This window comes from Salpingoeca rosetta, assembly GCF_000188695.1.
Source record: "Salpingoeca rosetta unplaced genomic scaffold supercont1.3, whole genome shotgun sequence".
NCBI lineage: Eukaryota > Choanoflagellata > Craspedida > Salpingoecidae > Salpingoeca > Salpingoeca rosetta.
The window spans coordinates 1,644,028-1,654,983 of record NW_004754931.1 but is presented as its reverse complement, the minus strand read 5'-3'; the positions used below and the strand labels follow the sequence as shown (position 1 = coordinate 1,654,983).

General features: G+C 56.2%; 2 protein-coding genes across 2 annotated transcripts in view; one reads left to right on the top strand and one right to left on the bottom strand.

The window, feature by feature from the left end:
• The window catches only part of PTSG_01934 (phosphatase 2A regulatory subunit B family B56 beta isoform), a gene marked incomplete at its 3' end in the record, with an annotated part of 19,950 nt that extends 19,818 nt beyond the window's left edge, over positions 1 to 132 (top strand). Inside the window, exon 10 of the mRNA XM_004997859.1 lies at positions 79 to 132. Within this exon, the coding sequence (XP_004997916.1) occupies positions 79 to 132 (54 nt within the window). The remainder of the gene's footprint in view (positions 1 to 78) is intronic.
• A 168-nt stretch (positions 133 to 300) lies between these two features.
• On the bottom strand, positions 301 to 10,613 carry PTSG_01933 (uncharacterized protein; the record flags this gene model as incomplete). Its single annotated transcript, XM_004997858.1, has 13 exons — positions 301 to 1,599; positions 1,924 to 2,118; positions 2,354 to 2,440; positions 2,747 to 2,896; positions 3,060 to 3,484; positions 3,703 to 3,925; positions 4,242 to 4,358; positions 4,622 to 4,788; positions 5,054 to 5,099; positions 5,333 to 5,454; positions 5,786 to 5,890; positions 6,758 to 6,918; positions 7,162 to 10,613. The coding sequence occupies 13 exons, from the start codon at positions 10,611 to 10,613 to the stop codon at positions 742 to 744; spliced, it is 6,108 nt and encodes a 2,035-aa protein (XP_004997915.1). The 3' UTR covers positions 301 to 741.
• Positions 10,614 to 10,956: the final 343 nt, after the last annotated feature.

Here is a 10,956-nt window from a genome sequence, read left to right as displayed (position 1 = left end):
TGTGCGTATGTATTTTGTGCGTGCGTGTGTGTGTGTGTGTGTGTGTGTGTGTGTACTTGCGGGTGCTTCACTCACCAGGCGAGCTGCAGTGTTATCGTGCTGGTTTCGGGATGTTACGCTGTTGTGTCCTGAACTGCTATTCGCATCACCTCTCCTCACCCCTCCTCTCCCTTTTCCTGCTCGACCAAACAGGATCTGCCTCCTGTACTTGTGGCATTGCCGTGTGTACACACGTTCAAAACCAGAGGAGCGTTGCAATTAAACGAGTTGATTGTGATGGCCATGAATGACGGGGACGGCGAGGAAAGCAGTCATTTACTCTGTGACATGAGAGTCAATCTGGTGATACACCCTTGCACCCCATCTCCCTCCAAACAAAGCAACACGGATCAAGGGGGTGCTGCACATACACATGCAAGCAAGCCCTCAATCGCAAACTGTCTGAACTGAACCAAACAATGCACAAGACCAAGGCAGATGGCACACAAACCTTGCCTTGGTAAACAAACACACACATATGTACAAAATCGCTCGAACACAACGCACACATTCACCAACTGGAGTGGTCTCAGACACCACCACCTGGTTGCTATCCAAGCAGCCTCCAACAACAAGCTCAGCAACACACACACACACACACACACACACACACACACACACACACACACACACACACACACACGCACACACACACACACATACATACACGCACATATACACGCGCAACACAATACACACACATCAACCCAGCTGGGAGTTGATCAAGTTGAGCTGGGCCATCACGTCAAAACCGCCCGTGCTTCCTTCGCCATCATCGTCATCATCGTCCTCGCTGCCGCTCCTGCGAGTGCCAGCATGCGATTCGGGCACAGCCAGGTGGTTCGAGGACGACGATTGGTCGCCGTCAGCGTCGTTGTCACTGTCCCTGGTGTCGCTCTTCGCCCCTTCTGCCTGTTTCACGAACCGCTGCTTCTCAGCCATCGCCGCTCGAAACTGCTGCATCGCTTGCTCGCGCGTGTTCAGCTGAATTTGCGGTGACGGGGATGTTGTCGCCGCTGGCGAAGAGGGAGTTGCATGTGCGCTGTTGCCATCACCACTGCCACTTCCGCTGCGGTGCTCACCGCCCCCTTGGTTGGCCGTGCTTGCATCAGCAGTCGTGCTGCTGCTGTTGCTGCCGTCCAGCGAGGGTTGCGGCGACTGCCCTTGCTGTCGCTGCTTGGCGTTGCGCGCTTTCCTTTTTCGCTTCTGTTCCTCCAACTTCTTCTGTCGCCGCGCACGTGCACTGTCGCTCTCGCCCGTCGATGACGAGGAGAGCGTTGACATGAGCGACGTGGCTGATGTTGACAGCCCTGTCTGCTGCCCCCTCTGCTGCATTGCTGCTCCACCAGTCGTGGAGGTGATGGTGGAGGTGATGGTGGATGATGGCGAGGCAAGCGTGTCGTACGGTGGAGGTTTGTCTGTCATGGGTGGTGGGGACCGTGCCCGCATACCACCAGCCGTTGTTGCGATTGCTGTTGGCTTGTTGTTACTGTTACTTGGGCCTGGCTTCTCCCTGAGCGAGCTTGTTGGGGAACGCGTGTGCGGTGTCCCCGGTCGCTCCTGTCGCGGTAGACGATACACAGTGGCGACAGAAGCAGGTACGATGAGGGTGAGCAATAGGAACAAGCCACAACAACACAGCGTCTCGTAAAGTGCCGCCATGTCATGTGCGGGTTGGCGCAAATTGGCATGGGTCGACCACAACACACACACACGCACACGCACACGCACACACACACGCATACACACACGCACGCACACACACGCACACGCACGCACGCACACACACACACACACACACACACACACACACACACACACACACACACACCACGGTCAGCACGGAACGAGAGGGCAGACAAGGCAAGGATAACGCCGACTCACCGCCAACGACGCACGCCTGTTTGCAACGGCGCGCATAACCTCGTCGTCCTCATCATCATCATCAGCAGCAGCAGCACGGTCGCCAGCGTCGCTCCTCTCGCCCTGCTGTTCTTCTGGTCGTGGTGAAAGGCTTCCCTCAACCACCTTCACTTTCTTCTTCTGAAGGAACGACTGGATCCAGTCTGGTGGCTTGCCCTGTCCAAACGACAGCAATATGAAGCAGAGTTGAGCGCAGGCAGCGTGCATATGTGTGAGACACAACGTTGAATGCGAAAGACACCAGTGTTTGTGTGTGTGTGTGAATGCAAATGCTCACGTGTGTGCGTGTGTGGATATATTGAATGCATTCACACACATACACATGCATCAGCATGGTACGTATCGGTGCACTCAAACATATTGATTCGAGTGACACAAGCAACAAGCGTACCTCTTGTCTTGCTTTCTCTTTCTGTTGTGCAATTTCCAAATCCTTGCGTGATCCGTCTTGCTGCTTGACACTGGCAGCAAACAGCACCTGAATATGACACACGCACATGCACACAAAATACGCGTGAGACGTGGCGAAGCAGCGTTGTGCAACACAGCGGAGATGGCGGAGCACGCACGCGCGTGTTTCCAGCCACTTCATCACCAACAACCAGCACTCACACGGCCACAATGACGACGACTGTGGTGGTTGTAAAGCAAAGTGCACACACACACATATACTTATATATGCACGCGCGTCCACACATGCACACGTGCGTACACATACAAACACACGTACACACGCGCACGTATGTACACATACGAACACACGTACACACATACAAACACACACCTTCTTCCTGCTTGACCGGGACGTGTTTGTGAGCTCGTCTGGGTCTGTGATGGTCGATGGCGCAGATGTCTTCATTGCCGACTTCTGCGGCATGGCCTCCATCGCCTGCACTGCCAACTTGGCAGCACGCGTTAACGCAGCCTTGCGCTCCTGCACACGGTCGTGTTTGCATGCGCACACAAGTGACGCAGGATAAACGTCAGTAAACACACATGCGCAGCACACACGCAACGCACATGGAGCACACACGGAGCACACACGCAACGCACACGCAGTGCACATGGAGCGCGCACGCAGTGTACACGCAACACACCTCATGGACGGTCTCTGAGTCACTGTCTGTAGGCGTGGAGGTCGAGCGAATGGGCGGAGAGAGGCGGCCGCGCGGCGATGGTGTGTGCCGCTCGCGCGTTATGTCGCGGAGAGCATGCAGGCCAGAGGACCTCTTGGTGCCGCTGGACGTCGTGCTGGAAATGGAGGATCCACTCATGATCGTTGGAGTGTCGTCACTCTTAGTGCTGCTGCTGTTGTTGTTGGTGTTGTTGTTGGTGTTGTTGTTGGCGGTGGTCGTCGTTGTGGCTGTGGCTGGGGCTGGGGCGTGGTTGGCGGCAGCAGCTGCATCTGCTTCGTCCTCCTCCACCTCCACAAACGGCTGGAGGGTCTGCTGGTGCTGAATGGAGCGGCGCCTGAAGCTGGCAGCAAGCTCCTTCGCCTTTGAGTTGATGGATATGGACCCAGCTGCAGTTGGTGTTGTAAAGTGTTGTGTGAGCAAAGGCGGCATGAGAAGGAATGGATGTGTGTGTGTGTGTGTGTGCATGGAAAGCCTGGTTGCATGGCGTACAGCGCACAAGCCCTGTCCAAACACTGGCACATCTGCGTATGTCGGTTGACAAGACTGCAGCACAAAAAAATAACAAGACAACAGCGCAGCGCACAACGTGCTCAGGAAGCCGTACCCTTTGGAGGCTCCTGGCTAAAGTGAATCTTTGCTGGAGAGGACCGTCGCTTCTTCTTGAAGTTGTTGTTGTGTTCATTACCGTCACCAGCGGCAGCGCTGGACGTTGAATCATGCCGCCTGTGTGATGGAGGCAGTGACCCGCCACCAACACCGCCGCCGCCGCTGCTGTCGTTCGGGTTTGCGCTGTTCGGGCCAACCTTGTTGCGGCGCAGGGGCGTTTTCTGCAGAGTGTAATCAGCATTGGCATGCGTTGGGGAGGGAGTTGGTGAGTTCCAAAGCACACACAAGAGAGAGAGCGAGAGAGAGAGTGTGTGTGTGTGTGTGTGTGCGTGTGTGTGTGCGTGTGTGTGTGTGTGTGTGTGTGTGATTGCAGCAGATGGGTCAATCGACAAAGTAGGTGAATCAGATGATCTCATGACCACGTGCAGAGGGAGCAGAATGCTGGTTCCAGAACGCACAACACAGGGCAGCACAACATGAGATGATCAGCAAGCACTGCTTGCTTGGTGCAGCTGCACATCACATGCATGGACGTACCATCTTGTTGAAGCCGCGGGCAAAGAGGTTGGCCTTTGCCAGACTGTTGAGCTCAATCAACTCATCAGCGTTCATGTTCGTGATTTTGTCGGACACCATGTCTCGCCTTGACACGCCCTGCTCAAACACAACACGGCAGTGGAAGGAGGACATGAGCCACACGTGCATGGGTGATGGTGGTGAAGACGTGTTGTGAGTGTTGTAATTGTCTGTGAGGCAACTGCAAAATGATACGATAAGTTGCGCACAAAACCACACACAAACAAACAAACAAACAAACAAACAAACAAACAAACAAACAAACAAACAAACAAACAAACAAACAAACAAACAAACAAACAAACAAACAAACCGTCACAAAAAGCATCCCACAAACGAACCGAGTTCATGATGAGGAAGTCATCAGTTGTCTGCGCAACGTGTGACTTCTGCTGCTGGAACTCATACTTGACGTCGGAGTTTTGCTCCAGCGCGTGCATCATGTCTTCGTCAAGAACAACAAGCGCACACTTGGCGTCAAACCAGCCAGCACGCCCGCGACATTTTCCTGGTGTTGAACGGAACAATACGGTGGTGGTGTGACAGTGATGGCAGCGAACAATGACGTGCCTCGTCAGCGTGGATGATCAAGGACACGCTGACATGGAATATGGATGATGACCACACACTCACCAAACCCGTGCAGATCAAGAGGTGTTGCATACACACACACACACACATGACACCGCACACTCCGCACACACCACATACACACTATACATCCTTCTGCCCTGTGGTTTATTTTCTCTCGTCTCCGCGCACACGAAGCTCACCTTTGTATCGGCCATCCTTCTGATCCAGAATGTCAATCACGTCACCCTGGTTTGTCATGAAAATTCAACACATGAGAGACAATAAATACAGAAGAAACAAGAGAGCGTCATATGTGGTGCATGCATCAGATGCATCAGACAGACACGCGCGCACGCACGAATGTGATGACACCGTTCCAGCCTTCACAAGCATCAACAAAGCGAAAGCGCAGTCGTGTCACAAGACGGGGGCAAACGTGGGAACATGCATGTTGCGCAGATCGCAACACAAGCTCGAACCTTGACAAGAGGAAGGTCGCCTGCCTTGTGCATCTTCTCATTGACAATGGCAACACAGCGTGACGGCAGCTTGCCGCTCCGCTTTTCCTTGCGCTTCTTCTTCTTTTCCATTTTGCGTTGCTCTACAGAACAAGAGAGTGAGTGAGTGAGTGCGTGAGTGCGTGAGTGCGTGAGTGCGTGAGTGAGTGAGTGAGTGAGTGAGTGAGTGAGTCAGTGAGTGAGTGAGTGAGTGAGTGTGTGTGTGTGTGTGTGTGTGTGTGAGCAACACCACCACATCAAGCGCCGGGTGGGGTGAATGACATCATTTGGTCTGGGTATCGAAATGTCATCACACCGCGATTGAGCTGGACAGAAATACGCCACATGCAAAGAAGCACACACACGCACACGCACACACGCACACGCATAGACATACATGCACACACACACGCCTTGTCGTCATCCAAAACAAACCGAGCTTTCGTCGTCGTTGCGCCACCTGATCCTGGAAATGCCCTTGGGGTTCCTTTGAAAAATGGTGCCGCAATGATGGATAGAGCGCAAGTGGTGGTGGCGTGACTAACTTGAAACAAAGGACAGAACGTTCTTCAAATTGCATTTCGAAAGCACGTGCCAATACGCACACACACACACACATACACACGCGTATGGACACGCACCCATATGGATACACGCGCACATATAAGGATACGCACATACGCACACACGCACATACATATACACTCGGACACACATGCACACGTACCTGTACGTGGGGATGACCTGACGACTGATCTGCGGCGAGCGTGTGCTCGTCACCGGTTGTGCCATCCGCAGGCGTGACTTTGACCACCATGCTGCTTGTCGCATCTTTGCGCTGTCGCAACCAAAACGAGCAAGACAATGCAAGCGCATGAGCAAGCAAGGGTGGGAGCAATGAATGCCATTTGCGCAAGGTGGCAGCAAGGTAAGCAACTGCGAGTGGCGGTATGGACAAATGTGACGAGTGGCTGCTATTGCAAGAACGTACTGCCCATGCAAACACGATTTTCGTCCACAAGGAGACAAAAGCGCAAGGGCTGCTTGCACACATACACATACAAACAAACACGTGCAAACACACACACGCACATGCAAACACACGCATGCACATGTCACGCACCTTTCGGCTGAAGAGGCTGAGACGCTGAACGGAGTGCAGCAGACGCTTCTTGAGTTTGGAGCCCTGTCGTTTTTCTGGTGACGATTCGCGACCACAGGCACGCAAACGTGCACGCAGTGTCCGTGAGGAATAGGAACGCGAGCATAACATTCACGTGCACAATAGCGCGGACAACAAGGTCATGAGCCACCAGCACACAAGCACACGCCGAACCGCGCAGGCCCACGTGAATGTATGCAAATCAGTGCATCACATGGTTTCGGTCGTAGCGAACTCCCTCTTACCTCCGTTCGTGCCGCCGCCGCCGCCACCACCATCCGCGCCCTGGCTGCCCTGCTTGTTCTTGTTCTTGTTGGCCTTTGTTCTGTTCTCGCGAATGAGGAAGAACGCCTCGATGGAGGTACCGACCATCAGCGACATCAGCACAACTTGCAGCAGCAGGAACCTGAGTTGGCGCCCGGGAAGACGGATAAGGACAACAGGAGTTGGCTGTGAGTGAGGACACGAAAAGCCACGCGAACATTTGCAACACACAAAAGGACACTCTCGCAAAACCACACATGACACACAGGCAGCTACATCACGCACACACACAGATGCAGCTCACACACACGCACAGTTGCGACTCGCATGCATATGAACGATGCCCACAACACAAACGCCCAACATGCAACACACAGCAACGTACAGGGAGATGAAGAAGAGCGAGTCCCAGGGCGTGCGGTATTCAGCGACAGTGAACATGAGCGTGTGCCAGTCCGACGTGGTGAAGAGCTGAAACATGACAAATGAGCTGCACGCGAGCGAGTCGAAGTTGCCCTCAATGGCCGTCGTTGAGTTGCCAGACGGGTCGACAATATCGCCAGAGGGCTCAAGCACGCAGTGGTTCTCGTCAAAGTTGCGCGCGCAGTAGTACGGCTCAAACGCGGGCACATCGCGGTAAATCTCGTAGCTCAACACGGCGTAGGAGAACACAACAAAGGCGATGATGGAGATGACCTTGAAGGAAATTTCCAGGATGCCATCCACAATCTGCAGGAAGGACAGGTTACTCTTGAAGCGATAGGTCAGGCGGAGGATTTGGCCGCCACCGCCCAGGATGGCGCATATGCCATCGCCGCACTGGCCAGCCCAGAACAGCGCAACAGCAACCGTGCTCCCCAGCACAAAGATGTACTCGAGAAAGTGTACGGGGATCTTGAACACGGCCGCGTCACGTTCAAACCTCCAGCCGTGCGCAAAAACCTTGAGCGCAATCTCCACAATGAAGCACACGACGTTGAAGGTCTGCACAGAGCCGACAATCTCCGGCACCCACCCAGGTCGCCCCTCCCACTTGAGGCAGAAGGTGATCCAGTGCACAACGGCCAGCGAGCAGATGAACGCGTTCCATGTGTCCGAGCGCACGAGCGCATACACGCGCTGCTGCAGCGGCTTCCACTTGTCGGAGATGGGCCGCAACTCGCTGCGGCGCGCCTTGAGCTTGGCCTTGAGCACGTTGGTGATCTCCAGGAAGTTTTCCCAGTCCAGCACGGGCTTGCCGGCGCAGGCCAGCTTGTAGGTGAGCTGGTGCGCCGAGCGGGGCAGCTTGGGCCGCACAATGCCCTGGAACGTGCACCACTGGTCGAGGGAGAGCCAGCCCACGCTATGCACGTCAAGCATGTTAAAAGCCTTGATGAGGGTCTTGCGCTCCTTCTTGCGGTCCTTCTTCCACTGCAGGCCCTGTGCGCGCCAGAACGAGTCGTTGACCAGCGCAAGCGCCATGGGCAGCACGTAGAAGAGGGCGAGGAGGACAAAGAGTCCGAAGAAGATGAACCCGGACCACCGCTCGTAAAACACGGGCAGCATGATGTTGGGGTAGTTCTCTGTCGTGCTGAGCGTTAGCATGTGCACAAAGGCGATGAGGACGTTGTCAAAGGCGCCGGAGACGTCGATGTTTGCCTGCGCGCACGTGGTCTTGTATGCCTCGTCAAACAGATGCACACCAATGGCGGCAAAGAAGAAGACGTAGAGGAAGAAGTAGAGGAAGAGGAGGGCGAGCGTGGTGCGGATGGCCACCAGCGCCTGGAAGAAGCGACGCAACTCCTTGTCCTTGCTGAGGTAGATCCAGGGCCGGAGCAACCGAAACGGCTGCACGTGCCCCGCCAGCATGAGCCCAAAGTCGATGCAGAAGAGGAGGGTGCAGATGACGTGGATCTGGTTCCAGCGCTTGGTGACGTAATCGCGCGGCGTCATGTACGCCATCTTCATCGCGCTGTCGGCAATGTAGAAGAGCACGGCAATCGCGGGTGGCACCCAATAGCCCGTGCGACGAAAGTCCTCGAAGTACGCGCTGATGATGTGCAGCAGCACCATGAACACAAACAGGTAGCCGTAGGCCCTGGAGTTTCGGACGTTGAAGAAGAGCTCAGGGATGCGGCCCCTGGCCTTTGCAAACAGGATGCCGTGCTTGTCGCGCCCGTGTGCGGCATCGATGATGCGATAGTGTGCAGCGAAGAAGCGGTCAATCTCTGCCTTTGTCAGCTCGCTCTCCGTCTTGCCACCACCACCACCACCATCACCATCGCCACCCTTTCCGCCGCCCGCGTTACTGCCGCCGCTGTCACCGGGAGGCATGCCTGGCGGCTGCGCCGAGCGCGAGCCCCACCTCCACCCGCCAAACACGGACGAAAGCCTGCTAAGGGTGCGGGTCTTGCGTCGGCCACGGTGGCCCGCTGCAGCAGCGGCGCCGGGAACGGCGTGGCGGTGGCGGGTTTGTGAGCCGTCCTCATGGTCTATCACGACAAGGTGCTCCTGCTGTTGCGGCGGCAGGCGCGATGCTGCGGGGTCCAGGTCGATTGTCTGGATGGACGCGGTGCTGAGGTGCGTTGGGCCGGACTTGGACAGCGTCTGCAGGTGGTGTGGGTGCAGGTGTGGGTGCGGGAGGCGCGGGTCTGTCATGGGCATGGAGTCACTGTCGATGGTGCTGCTGCGGAAGAGAAACCGCCCGAACCTGGAATTGCGGAACGACAGGCCGCGCGTGCGTGCGCGTGCAGGCCGCCGCCCACTCGCTGTGCGCACGCGACTCGGGGTGCTAACACGAGGCGTGCTGCTGTTGCTTCCGTTGTCGTCGTCGTTGTTGATGCTGTCGCTGTTGGACCGAAAGTGGGCCATCGGGGATGCCTGGAGCGACGAGGACGAGGGCGATGATGCGGTGTGCAGCAGGAGGGGCCGTGTGGAGGAGGTTGAGCTGCCCAGGTGCTGGGTGCGTCGCGCCTGGCGCTGGAGCTGGGGTGTATGGGGTGGTGAGGGTGCGGGCTGTACGCTGCCGGGGATGACGGTGCCGTCATCAGCGGCCACGCTTTCACTTGGGACAGGGAGGGCGTCGGCTGGGTCCGTTTCGGATTCGCCGTCCAGGCCATCGTCGAAGACGCTGGGCGGTGCTAGCAGGTTGGGTTGGTTTGGTGGGGTAAGTTGTCGTCCGTCGCTGTGTTCGGGCGCTGCAAAGTGCTGCTGCTCTTGTTGGTTCTGCTGCTGCTGCTGCTGCTGGAAGTGCTGGGCCTGCTGTTCCAGCGGTGCGTCGGGGTGCAGATGAAACGGGGACGTGCCTCGCTGCAAGGTTTGTGTGCGGCTGTCGCTGAGGATGCGGATGCTTGGTGTAGTGGTCGACTCCATGACTGTGGTGCCGACGTGGCCGTGAAGCCGGCGCATGGCCTTTTCAGCGCTGCTGGTCATGTCATCTTCGTCGCTCGCCATGTCAGCGTCCTCTTCGTCCTCGTCGCCCTCATCCTCATCGTCGGCGTCTGCCAGCTGGTTGCGGTGGGCCCTGCCCTCACCAGCGCCAACGCCAACGCCAACATCGTCCTCATCCTCGTCTTCGTAGTCGTCATCGTCACCATCGCCGTTGTCATTGGCGTCACTGTCGCTTCCGCCCTGTCTGTGGCTGTGGCGTTGGTGGTGATGTGGGCTGGAGAAGCGTGGGATGCTTCTGGCGGCCGAGATGCCGTGGGAGAGGGATGGGCGACGCACTGGCGCCCGCAGCTCGTATTGGATGTCATCATCGTCCGTGTCGGCTTTGTTATGCGAAGCAGATCCTCCTCGACGCAGGATGTTCTGGAAGCTACCAGGCCGCCGCTGTGGCCCCGACGGTGGCAGTTCCATGACTCCTTCGCCCAGGTACGACTAGTCGGAACAAACAATCGTGACCTTGACGTTGTGTGTGTGTGTGTCTGTGCGTGTCTGCGTGTGTGTGTGTGTGTGTTTGTGTGTGTGTGTGTGTGTGTGTGTGTCTATGTGTGTCTATGTCTGTGTTTGTGTGTGTGTGTGTGTGTGTGTGTGTGTGTGTGTGTGTGTGTGTGTGTGTGTGTGTGTGTGTGTGTGTGTGTGTGTGTGTGGGAGAGATGTAGGCGGTAGTGAGTGGCGAGCCAGCTCGCTTGTTTTGGTGAGTGATGTGACTCACGAACGTTGTAAGAAATACAACAACACCACCACCACCAGTGTCGCG